The sequence below is a fragment of the Dicentrarchus labrax genome, unplaced genomic scaffold (assembly GCF_905237075.1).
Source record: "Dicentrarchus labrax unplaced genomic scaffold, dlabrax2021, whole genome shotgun sequence".
In the NCBI taxonomy this organism is placed as follows: domain Eukaryota; kingdom Metazoa; phylum Chordata; class Actinopteri; family Moronidae; genus Dicentrarchus; species Dicentrarchus labrax.
In genome coordinates this window covers 21,403,288-21,417,058 of record NW_026136705.1, presented here as the reverse complement: position 1 = coordinate 21,417,058, position 13,771 = coordinate 21,403,288, and the positions used below count along the sequence as shown (strand labels likewise).

Below are 13,771 nucleotides of genomic sequence, written 5' to 3'. Positions count from 1 at the left end.
CTAAAAGAAATAAGACTGATGAGATGGTTGCTGGATGAATATATTCTAAATAAAGTTTATCTCATAAAGTTCAATCTGGGTTCAGAGTAGTTGATACTTGCTCAAATGTTGGTTATCACCTAAAATAGATCAAAGCTTTCTAACACACAGAAACCACATAAGTGGAACGCTGTCAACTTATTTTGAAGTAATCCCGTGCCTCATTTATTGATTATTTATTTGGTGTCCCCCTCTCTCTGGTGTTTCTGAATCCTTCTTACTGTGTGTGTCTGTGTGTGTTTGACAGCATGCAGATGTGTGCTGTGGTCCTGCAACAGTAGATCACAACTTGATTCTAAAGCTGATGTGCTCATCCAGCTACCAGCCCAGGCTCTCTAATGGAGCAATTATTTTCTTTCTGATACACTTCCAGCTCCTAACGGCACATGTCACTTCCATTTTGTTTATTGTAATAAACTATCATCCGGTATAATCATCTCTGGAAAAGTTATTCTCACTTCCAGTGTCATTACCAATTCAGCTTTTTTTTTCTATGAAAGGACTGCCCAAAGCTGCCTTTTCTCCTTTCATTGCTCATTGCTGATTATACCCCATGGCTGCTTCTCCCCAGCCTCCCTAGCTGAGAGGCGCAGATTTGATACATTTCAGTTTGTACAGCCAGAGGCCACACTGCAAGATCCTTATTAGAAAGAAACATATTACGCTTGTCAAGAAGGTTTCCAACAGAATAGGGTGTTAATATGCTTCATTCATCATCCTTTTCTGTGTAATGCCTTGTTTCACGTCACTGCACGCTTGTCTCCTTCATTACTGCTGCTTTAACAAATAACACATACGCACATGCCACCTAAAGCAGAACATCCCTAGCTTGGAGTTAAGTGAGGTTAAACTGTTTGTGTTCATTCTACAGCAGGATGTACGTTGCACTGGCTTGGATTTAAAGCTCTGCTCTCTTAAGCTGAGCTGCAAAGCCTTTATGATAAAAAGGATGCAATACTTTGTGAAGTGTCTGGTGGGAAGCAGTCTTACTGTATACTGTTGTGTGGGGGATATAAGAGAAAGAGCAAGAGAAGCAGTGATAGACAGATAAAATGTGCCAAACACAAATTAATCAATTCCCTTTAGCAATTAAAATTCATAAAGAAGGCCATGGAATAATCTCAAAGCAAGTGGTGGTGTCCTGCCAGGATGCCATAGCAAGATCAAGTTTCTTATTTTTTTTCTAAAAGTCTGATCCTTTGGTGAAATCTACCAGCATATGATATGCCACTGGACATCTCTGGGACAAACTGAACAGTGTTATTAAAGATACAAAACATATCAAGTTATAATAAAATACAGACACTGTCACATTTTGGCATCAAAGTTTGTTCCAATGAAACCATATAATGCAGTCAAGGGGAACACAAATTTGGAGACAATCATGAAAATACATTAAAAAAATAACTGAAGTCAAGTTTGCATAATCATATTTCATCTCTTTGGGCTTGTGACACAAACATCTAATATCTGAACATAGTAGTTCCATCAAGGGAGGGTCCCCTGTCTTAGATGTACTGGCAGACAAGACAATAAATGACAAAAATATTTTTCAGAGCCATTACCTAATCAAATGTGACATTTGAAGGATGAGAAATGCTTCTCTATCTGTAGCACTTGGGAACAAACAATTAAGGGCATTGAACAAGACAAACTACATAGGCTCAAAATAAAAATATCTTTTAAAATGTGTAAAAAGCAAAACAGCAAATACTTTTGCAGGGCACTGTTTATATTAACAAGACTGTGTGCCATAATGTCACTGCAATGAATAAACTCACTGCAATCCTGCAAATGTATGTGTAAAACATGCCACTGCATGAAAAGAAGTGTATAACCCCCTGGGTAACTGACTTGGGTGACTTGATGGTTACTATTGAAATGAAAACATCTCATACTGGCCTATTAAAATACTAATTTACTATTGCACTGAGATGACATTTTTAGAATTTGAAATTAAATTTGGTTGGATAACCCAAAAGCAAATATGCAATTATTATTCTGTCAGAATGCCAAAAAAAACAAACATTTGAATTGAATAGATAGATGGATGGATAGATGGATGGATAGATAGATAGATAGATAGATAGATAGATAGATAGATAGATAGATAGATAGATAGATAGATAGATAGATAGATAGATAGATAGATAGATAGATAGATAGATAGATAGATAGATAGATAGATAGATAGATAGATAGATGAATGATAGATAGATGGATATATAAATAGATAGAGTGTGTGTGGGTTTTTATTTGTGCATGTTTGTGCACACGCCATATTTAGAGATTAACCTTTTGCGTGACTGGTGCCTCTTGTTTATAAACCTACTTTATCAAATGAAACTGCAGACAGATGGTACAAATATCATCAACTGCACTGAATCTTTTATCCTCTGAAACAAGGGAGAGTGAGAAGAAGAAAGGGAGATAAAAACCATAAGCGCTTGCCAGTGTGTGTGTGTGTGTGTGTGTGTGTGTGTGTGTGTGTGTGTGTGTGTGTGTGTGTGAGTGTGTGTGTGCATAACTGCAATTGTGCTGCAATATGTGCACTGCAGAGATTAAACACACATTACAAAGATACCACAGGATGGAAGCTTCCACCAAAGTGAAGACCTTTTTAAATAGATGTGAAACTAACGGTGGCTCTGAGTGCTCCACGCACTGCACCTTAAGAAAACACATGCTAATAGACAAAACACAAGCTCTGAAACATTTTATTTTATTTTGCTGCCATTTTATTGCAACAACTAATGATAAAGGCCTGTCATCCCTTTACTTGCGTGTCTGTCCTCATTATCTTTCGCAGTGTAAATAAATATCCTTTTAGCTCTGAGGGAATTCAAGCATAGCACTAATTAAGGGCCTCAATGAGATCAGTTTGAGGTCCGTTTGGAAGCAGCAATAAGCTTCTATCACTGCTGTCACATACTGCAGGGAGCAGCAAATACATGTGATGACGCACACACATGCACACAGATCATAGGTTTTGATTAAACCGCCTCAGATTACCACATTGAGGGTAATTATGTTGTTACTGGTAATTGTTATAAAGCTGTTGTGTGTGTATCAGCTGGTGAAACTCAGTGGTGGAATTATTTAGCGCACAACATTTACTTCATGCTGGATGTCTGGTGATAAGAGGCTTCACAACAACAACCAGAGACCTGATGGATTTCACACTGACAAAGAGGATTTGGAAGAGGGAAGAGAAGAGAGAGGGAGAGAGAGAGAGAGAGAGAGAGCGAGTGTGTGTGTGTGTGTGTGTGTGTGTGTGTGTGTGGGACATCTCTATCGCGGATTAGTCTCCACTTGATCCCTGGCCCTTTCTCTCTCTCACCTCTTACACATAAACACACACGCAGAAGCTGCTCCATGCCCTGGAACATGTCAGTAAAATATTTGAAAAGCATGACTCAGTCATGTCTGACAGTTCTTGTTTTTTAATGCTATTTTCATGTGGTCATTTCACAGAGAATAATCTAATGCAGTTGACAGGCTTGAAAAACTGTGTAATCTTGCAACAATCACCTGGATAGAAATCTTATCAGTTTCCACTTATATTTTATTATTGCTGTTTACTATAAATTTGATTTCTTGTACTACACAGTAAAACCAAAACGCCTTTAAAAAGCAATCTCTCTTGATGGTAAGCATCATGAAAAGAATTTCACGTTGTTGCTTTTTTACTACTTTGTTGACCGTTTATGTCGGCCAAAGCGCTTCTGACTGTATTTATGGTTGTTTTACTCTCTTAACTTTAAAGACCATATCATTGATATGACTGGATATATAAATATACATACTCTAAACTGTACCATTCCTGATACCAATTTTTATACTTAGCATAAAAGGTTGATGGGTTTGAATCAGGGCCACAGCATTTTCACACATTTTACAATGAATTTCTAGCCAGATCTGTATCACTGGAAGCAAAGTATTCACTGTTGTTTTGAGGTAACTGTTCCGCTTCTTGAAGAAGAAAATAAATAGGACCCATCAATTGAGAAATGAATACTGCCTCTGGTAAATTTCATTAAAAAGCTATAATTTTAATTGGTTTCTACATTAACTGCTGTAAATTTACTGCACCAGATTTGAATTTCAAATGGAGGCAGTCGCCTAACAAATGGTAGATACACTCAGGAATACCCTTTAAATATGTTGTTACACAAAAGCTTGCCTTTAATTTAAAGAACTAGCTTTAGAACATGAATCCCAATTTTAATATACATTCATCTGTGTGCTGCTGAATGATGCAGCTTGGCTTTACACATCCCTCCTGGCAGCAGTTATCCTTTACGATGGCACTAATATAATATGTGTATAGATCATTGCCTTATTTAATATTCAAGTGTGTTATGAAACTTGTGGTGAGTGCCAAAGATTTCTCTTTGAGCTGCCCCCCCCCCATAACAGCCTTAAATCTTTGGCATTTCCATATTGGCTAGAATGACTGAATCTCCGCTTGTGGTAATATTTTTGGACTTGGTTTAGGCTGAATGCTTGAAAATTAAAGGGTGGCCCACAGAGATCAACGTGTACCATACAGCGAAGTGAGAGACCTCTCAGAGTTTTCAGGTTATCTACTCCAGTTAGGAATAGCTAAGGGTCAGCAGAACGGCAAATAGAGGCACTTGATTAACTTCCTGTCAGGAGGCGAGCTGCCACACACTCTCTCTGGGCATCATGAAAAGTTACACAAACTTTTGTGACACCGGTTCATTAGCAAACTTATTGCATTAATTTCAATTAAACCAGCAGACATGTGTCAGGAGACTCTTACTGCTCACTTCAAATGCATCTCAAACATCCAATTAATCAGTGAGACTTATGCTGATTTTAATTTTGATTTACAAAGCAGAATGGTTCAAGGGTACGCCTTTGTTTTGGCTGTTGCTAAAACTATAAAGCCATGTTCAGAAAGATTGAAGGACAAATTAAACATCTGACCCATATATGTACGTGGCCAAAAGTCATCCCAAAAAGACATTTCTTTCTATTCTATTCTGTTCTATTCTATTTTGTTTGCTTTTTGGAGCAGACATAAATTACCCTGCATGGCTGGTTGTGTGTGCGTGTGTGAGTGAGTGAGTGCGTCTGTATGTGTGTGTGGGATTGCGTGTGTGTGTTTGTGTGTGACGTGGTCTTGGTTTGAACTTTGTCGGCTGCACGCACACCCTGGCTCTGTGCTACAGGGAAATGTGGGCGTTGTGTCTGCCAGGCCTCTTACACTTGGCTTGTCTACATGCATTACTCACACACACACACTCACACACATACACACACAAATACATGTGTACACACATCGACAAACACACATATTTACCACTAAGACACAGACATGCCCGGGCATTCAAACAAAGTCACACGCACACACACACACACACACACACACACACACACATACACAGGGGAACAGAGTCCATTGAGGATTTCATCTAGCTAAATAGTTAATATGCAAACTGGCCAGGCCTGCCAGGCTGCTGGCGGCATGATAACATTAGGTTCTGTAATTCACACACACAAACACACAAACACACACACATCTCAACACTCAGTGTCTCTCTTACTTCATGGGTCTTCCTGCTGCAGCCTGGCTCATGGGACTCTAATCTAATTCAGAGTTGTTCAGTCATGTTTATTGAGGTGACGTTAATGCAAGGAGCGCTGCAGCTCACTCTCACATAATAATCTCTCTACAATCTTGCATCCAGTAGATGGCCTCATTGTGCCTCTGTGTGCATGCCTGCTGGCAAGAAGTTCATCACAGGCCATCGAGGCACCTTCATTTTTTAGCTCCTCTTTTCTTTTTGTGACTTTACAGTAGCGATATGAGGAGAGTGTTTGACAGTGTAGGACAAGTCTGAAATAAAGTACAAGCAGATAAAGGGAATTTTATCACTGTTACTGTAAAAAAAAACAAAAAAAAAACTTTATGTTTATGATTTAGCCTGTTCACCAAAGTCACCAAAATCTGGCACCAACTGGGAATCAGATTCCAGATAGAAATTTGAGAAAAAAAAAAAAAAAAAAAATCTATTTAGATTTTACCATATTAAAACTTCCAACAGTTTTGGCACGCTGCCATAGATTTTGCTCATAAAGGTTTTTGCCATCATAAATCATGTGTCTGAACTCTCTTTAGTAAACAAAAGGTGCGCCGTGCAGTGAGAATTTGGCTGGCTTCACCCTCCACAGCCTCCCTGGATAGATGGAGCAGTTGTGGCAAAGACCGTGGCGCACAGCAGCAGGCAGCAGCTGAGCGGAGAGAGAGGAGCGCGCATGGAAAACGGTCTTGGAGAGACCAGAGTCATTCCCATCACTCTCCGCCGGCCAGTCAGACCGCAGACACATCACAGGGTAACTGAATGTTGCACAACAAAGGAAGAGATAAAAAAGGAAAATCATAAGGACTGATAAAACACCCGAGGACCGTCGCAGCAGGGGGACTTCCTATACCTCCTTCACATGGTACCAAGATACAAGTTGGATGTATGCCGGAGAGATGTGGATTTTGGGGGACTGAATGATTTCACTACTCCGGAGTTTCATTTTGGATTCAGTTATTTTTCAAGCCACCCCAAGACGTTGCTGTGGGTCCCGAGCTGTCCACATCCACAGAGCGGAGCGCACGCTGTCTAAACATTTTTAGAAAACAAGAAAATTAACTGCGCCTCTGTTTCAAAGACGTCAACCCCAGAGATTTTGCACTGCCAGAGATCATTTAGGTGGGTGGCCAAAATAACTCTTGAATGTTTATGAAAGCTGAGGGGTCGTTTTGCTGCGTCCACACAAATGGGCACGCAAACTAAATAAAAAGGGGGGGAAAAAATGACATCGCATCTGGATTATAGCGACATGTCAGCATAAAGAAAGAGCCGTGATATTGATGCGCTTTCCTACATACGATGAATAAAACATTTAAGATGCGTTTCTCTGATATGAAAATCGACTGTTGAGACTTTTGAATGATGTTTTCAGCCTAATCTTTTGGCTTACCGCTCAGGTGGAAACGTTGGCCGGAGGCTGTGCCATGTAGTGACAGGGAGCTGCATTCAAAGAAATAAAATAAATAAATAAATAAATAAAACGCAACACCTAGCAGCAGGGGTGGATGAGCGTCGATACAGGCACCAATATAATCACACGGACACGCCTCGAGGATCATTAAACAAATCAGATAAACGCAGCGCGAAAACCATCAATAGAAGTTATTGATGAGGCGGTATATAAGGCTAATGATTGGCCAAGCCTCTGTTTACTGAACAGCTGGGCAACAATATGTTGTGAAACTTTCACTGAGGGCTTTGACAGCAGAGGCACACAGTGAGGACTTTTAATGTAATTTTTGTTTTTTTTGCTGCTGCTATTCATGACTACATCTCTGACTGGAAAGATAATTGCAAACAACAGCTGGAATACTCCTCATCCTCTTCAAACTAGAATGTCTGCTGCCTGTACTGCTGCTGCAGGAATTTTTAAGGGGAACCTTTCCGAAGAGATCTTTTTGCAATATTTATAGCAGCTCTTGTGTAAGGATGGTGGTTGTGACAAGGAGCCTATGGATGACCCAGTCCGTTGGAGAGCTGGTGCCGAGACAATTGACCTCTCCACCAGCCACTCCATCCGTCTAAAACTCCTCCCCAGAGAGGCACAGCTGCTTCAGGCTGGGGATGTGATGGGGTGACTGTTGACACCCCCCTCACCCACCCCCTCTCTCACTTTATTAGCAGTGTAATATAAACAATGGATCAGAATTTCTCAACGGTTCGAGATGGCAAGCAGCTGCTACCCGAGAAAGACTCGTCCAAACGTGTGCTGACAGGATGCTTCCTCTCCCTCCTGATCTTCACTACGCTGCTAGGCAACACGCTTGTGTGCGCTGCCGTCACCAAGTTCCGACACCTGAGGTCGAAGGTCACCAACTTCTTTGTCATCTCGCTGGCCATCTCTGACCTTCTGGTGGCTATCTTGGTAATGCCTTGGAAGGCAGCAACCGAGATTGTGGGGTTTTGGCCATTTGGTGCTTTCTGCAACGTGTGGGTGGCGTTTGACATCATGTGCTCAACTGCCTCCATCTTGAACCTGTGCGTGATTAGTGTCGACCGTTACTGGGCTATCTCAAGCCCATTCCGCTATGAACGCAAAATGACCCCTAAAGTGGCATGTCTGATGATCAGTGTGGCATGGACCCTGTCCGTCCTTATCTCCTTCATTCCTGTTCAGCTTAACTGGCACAAAGCTCAGACCACCAGCTACGCAGAGCTAAATGGAACATACCCAGCTGATCTGCCCCCTGACAACTGCGACTCAAGCCTTAACAGGACCTATGCCATCTCCTCCTCCCTTATCAGCTTCTACATTCCCGTAGCTATTATGATCGTCACCTACACCCGGATCTACCGTATTGCCCAGAAACAGATACGGAGAATATCTGCCCTGGAGCGGGCAGCAGAGAGTGCCAAAAACCGTCATAGCAGCATGGGGAATAGTACGAACATGGAGAGTGAGAGCTCATTCAAAATGTCGTTCAAGCGAGAAACCAAAGTCTTAAAGACGCTCTCAGTCATCATGGGAGTGTTTGTGTGCTGCTGGCTGCCCTTCTTCATCCTTAACTGCATGGTTCCGTTCTGTGAGCCAAACTTGCCGGACGGTGCTACGGACTTCCCCTGCATCAGCTCCACCACCTTTGATGTGTTTGTGTGGTTTGGCTGGGCAAACTCCTCGCTCAATCCCATCATCTATGCCTTCAACGCCGACTTCCGCAAGGCCTTCTCCATCCTCCTGGGCTGCCACCGGCTCTGCCCAGGGAGCAACGCCATCGAGATAGTCAGTATTAACAACAACATGGGTGCCCCTACCTCAAACCCCAACTGTCAGTATCAGCCCAAGAGTCACATCCCAAAGGAGGGCAACCATTCAGCCAGTTATGTGATCCCCCACAGTATCCTGTGTCAGGAGGAGGAGTTACAGAAGAAGGATGGATGTGGAGGGGAGATCGAGGTGGGGATGGTAAACAACGCCCTGGAGAAACTCTCCCCAGCCATCTCTGGGAATTTAGACAGCGATACTGAGGTCACACTGGAAAAGATCAATCCCATAACACAGAACGGACAGCATAAAGTCGTGTCATGTTGAGGAAAGGCAAAGATGGATCTGAATACACTGAGGCAAGTATGTATGCACAAAGGGAACAGCAAAATAAACAAAAGAGACAGACATTTGAGAACATGCCTGACAGGGAAACAGTGAGTGCGATATACAGGACCTTAAGACTCTCAACAAAAATCTACATGGGAAAACCTACAGAATGTTTTAAAGTAAAGGCACTTTATCCTGGATATAACTATCTGCAAAATACTTTCAGCATTTATTGATGAAATTGACACATTTGATGATAAATGTTGATAATGTGAATAATAAAGCAGAACACTAGCTGTGTGCACATGTATACATTTTTTTATATTTACAAAGATGTATACATATGCATGTGTATACTGTACAGTACTGACACAATCCTGCAAGGACATTAACACAGTATATACAGTGGAGGAAGATGTAGTAACTATTAGCAAAATGTCTCGTAGGTAGGTGCTTTGTATGTGTTTCATGGAAAAGAGAAAAATGTGGGTAAATTGGCTTTGGTGCAGTACAATTTAGTTTATTGCAGTTATCTATCTTCAGTACATCATTAATAACTTTTTTTTTTGCAAAATCAAAACACCTGTATTGCAGTGGGAATTCATTTGAGTTAAAACTGCTTCAAACACCAAAGGAACAATGATTCAAACGAAACAGGCAGGGGGCAGATAATGGAGTTCAGTACCATAAGCCAAGTTGTCATACCCATTTTATCTTGCTGTGTCTTCAGATTTATATAAAACCTGATATGTCCAGACTCAACTGACCTGTGTGTGAGAGAGAGAAAGAGAGGGGGATAGAAAAAGTTACTCCTGTGGTTTTCTTTCCTTTCCCTAGTATCCTATTATGATCCTTCCCCAGTCATGCACACCTGGGACAGATCAGACTGGCTCACCTGAAGTTTCCTCCATTTCTTCTCCTCACTCCTGGTTTTCTTTAGCTTTGTCTCCCCTCCCTGCCACTCTTCAGCAAACCCTCTCTAGGGCCCTGCGGTCTCCTCTCTTTTCCATTTTCCTGCTCTCGTTTCCTCAGTCAGCAAAGTCCCTTTCTCCCTCGTGATGCCCCTATTTCTTCAGCGTTGTCAACCTCTTCCCTCCTCTCTCCTCTCCACCGTTCCACCAGTCAGCATGGTCGTCTAAACCTGCATCACATCTTTCTTTTGTGTTTTTCTTTTTCTGTCTGCCTCCTCCTCACCATCTCCTTTGGCAGCCCTCCCAAGTCCTTACTCTGCCTACCTAAAGTGGCACTAATGATTCTATTTTTGGTAAATGCCATCAGTCCATGATTAAAAAAGAATGTAAAAGTGTAAACTAAAACTCCTGCACTTGGACAGAGGAGGCAGAGCAGCAGCAGAGTTCACTCAGCCGTAATGCGAGTGACACTTAGTGACCTTTTGCAAACTTGCAGATATCTGATTTTGTAAATTGCTCATGCTGGGAGCCATGCTGTGCTGTAGTAGCGATGTGGAGCATGCAGTGTGACAATCGCTCTGTTTGCAGGGGTGGAATCCAAGACAAACCACCATGATGAGGATTACCTTCAAGATATTGGACATATTTTTGTTGCCTCTCCTCTCCGTGTAATTCATTTTTGCGCTGTTGCATTTTAAAAAATACAGACACAGCAAAAATTACAATTACAAATTAAGTGTTGAGGTTAGTCAGAATAAAATCTTTTATAAAAGACATACTCCTAATGAGTTCCTAGTGATTTTATACCACAGATTTGCTGCAAAACAAATTGATTGTGTAAATATTTTACAGTTAGATTAGAAAAGATAAGAGTTTACAATTGATAGCTTCACAAGCAAGGCTGAGTTTAAAGACTATGTAACATTTGCCTTATGTTGGCCAGTGTGGGCAAATTGCCAATTATCGTATGTGTTAATGCTAAAACATAGTGGAATACTACAGTGATCAAGTCTGCTGTAATGCCCGTTATATGACTGACAGCATGTGCTCAATCGACCTACAGTTTGCTAACATTAGCTAACATTAGCCACCATAAGCTACTAGTCATACTCGACCAAGTAAGGCTGTTGCAGCAGAACTACTGATTGTATTTAATCGTATTTTATTGCTTATGAATTGGAAAATTGTGTTATATCTTCTTTCAAAGGCAGTATAGTCTTGCTTTTATGTATTTGTACTAGTTTAAATGAACATGAGGACAAAGCATATATTATGAATGTAGGAAGAGGGGTTGTCTATTTGTAATTTTTATCTATAATTTAAAGAAGAATTCATTCTGTGAAAGATATATGTAGTTTGCCCTTATTTCTATAGGTTGTTTTAAATTAAATTGTATATTTTTCAGAGTATAAGTAAATGCTAAATCTATGTGTTGTGCCACACATAGATTTAGCATTTACTTAATACTCTGAAAAATATACATAGAGCCAGGCATAATTAGTTCAAAGTCTACACAGCTAGTTTTCTGTTGAGTTCAGTGTTGCTGGGGAAAGAATGCTCAACAGCATGCTTTCTGACATTGTATGCTGAGGGTCCACTGTGTGCTGTGTGTGTCCATGAAGGCGTGAAACTGTTGCACATCAGGGAAAGGAAGAGCTGATCCAATAGAAAGCAATTGGTCTTGAACGAAGCATTTGATTTTCCTGCTCTGGAAAATCCAATGGCAACAAGGGCAGGGGGGGCTTTAGCTCAATATGTGGCTTGGCTTGTGACACAAAAGCAACTCTTTGTCCTCTCTGCCTCCCTGTCCTCGGCTTTTGCTGGTTGCTGCTCCATCAGTTTAAAATGGACACTCATGAACCGGAATTTTGATTTGCTGTCTTTAATTATAAATTAAAATTTCCATGTTCTCACATTCTTTTTCAAGTGCCACAATATAAAACTATATATTTTTATTATTTTATTCTAACTTCCCTCTTTAGTCTGAGCATTTTAGAAATTCTCAACCATATCAGTTCAATCTCCCTGTTCTCTCCTCATCAGTTCCTCTTAATTTACTCCCTAATTATTTCCAAACACAAGCCATCTGAAACATGTGATAAAACATGAACTGCACATAATCTGTCAGGATTGGACATGGAAGGGAACTGCCTTGGGGAAGATTTGTCCCCTCCCTGCTCCTCCGCCCCCACCCTCTACCCTCCTTTTTCTCTATCTCTCTCTTTTCTCTTGGCTGCCTCTGTCGACTTGATGAGCGTTCCCAATGTTAACACAGATTGAATTTATTATTAAACAGACAGGACCTACGGTTTCCCTTCTGTGGTTTGAGTCAAAGCGTTGAATCAAAGCCCCACCTGGCTGTTTATTGTTATTATGATTATTATTATTATTATTACCATTTTAGTATTGTTGTTGCCAAAATTCCAATTTTTGGCTGAATGTGGCTGTACTGTATTTTATGCTGTGATTTAACCAGTGTTTTATAAGCTGAAACTTGGGGGGGGTACTCTTAATGATATAGAGATTAATCTGCCATTTGTTGTGACATCATTGGCATTTACAGGTTTACCAGATGTTTTTTCATATATGTATGTACACATTTATAGAAACATACCTCCAGCTGAGAGTTGAAATGTTCGTTGCTGTATTGTGGCTCCATGTAGAAAACCCTTGAGCCCTCACCTTGTCAACTCGGTGAGTCATCTTTCCAGATGCCGCTGCTTTGATTTTGGAGAAGGGTGATGTCAGGCAACAGTCCCACAAGCAAAATGTTTTGTTTGATCCGGAGCATTTCCTCTAGGCTGCCCTACAAGTTGCTTTGGGGAGCTATGTTGACAGTACACGGACTCTCAATCAGTGTAGTTACTTGACGTATGACAACTTAAGCAAATCTGACAGTGTAGATTCTCTCCTCTTCCTCCGATGGCGGGCCAAGGAACGTTGGGCAGATGTTGGGCCAAACAACACTCCCAGAGCCTGGGAATGTGGAGGCATTTTAATGATGATGTTTCAGCTTACTTTAACTGTCTAGGGAAATGATGGAGTCCCTACCTCGACATCGATTCAGTGACAAAGCTTCATGTAAAAATTACATTGCAGTATTTAGGGTTGGGAAATGTGCAGGGATAGAGTATTGTACAATGATGTTCAAAATGTAGTCGTGATGAACACAAGTGCTTTTTATCTTCAAAAATCCTTAATGTGTGTAGCAAACTTACATGCTGTATGTTTTCTCCAGTGTGGGATTATAATTTACAGTAAGATGCAACAGTCACTGACTATTTATATATTTATTTATTTACATGTTTCTGGTGTTCATTCATGAAAGTGATGTCAAAGATTATAACCCTCAGAATAATTACAGTATTTTAGTTTACAGTTTGTACAAAAAATGTGCCCTTCTTGTAAAATAAACATGTATGTATTTTTTTTTTCATCTGTGCCCACTGAGTTATGTTTATTTGAGAGGGGTGTGTGGATGTGAGTGGTGTTGTACCTTTGACACTGGGTGGGTATTGGAAGATCATGTCGCTGCAGAGGATCGATGGAGATTGATTTTGAACAGTGACGCATATTTTTTTCCAGCTCCCTGAGCGTGGTGTCCTCGCAGTGTTCCTGCCTTCGCCCTGCATTTACATAACCTGACAGCCTCTTGACAGTTGACATGTCCTCTTCCT

General features: G+C 41.0%; 1 protein-coding gene across 1 annotated transcript; it reads left to right on the top strand.

Annotated features, from left to right (window-relative positions):
- Positions 1 to 6,267: 6,267 nt before the first annotated feature.
- On the top strand, positions 6,268 to 13,530 carry drd1b (dopamine receptor D1b). Its single transcript, XM_051402109.1, has one exon. The coding sequence runs from the start codon at positions 7,789 to 7,791 to the stop codon at positions 9,178 to 9,180; it is 1,392 nt and encodes a 463-aa protein (XP_051258069.1). The 5' UTR covers positions 6,268 to 7,788; the 3' UTR covers positions 9,181 to 13,530.
- The last annotated feature ends 241 nt before the right edge of the window (positions 13,531 to 13,771 follow it).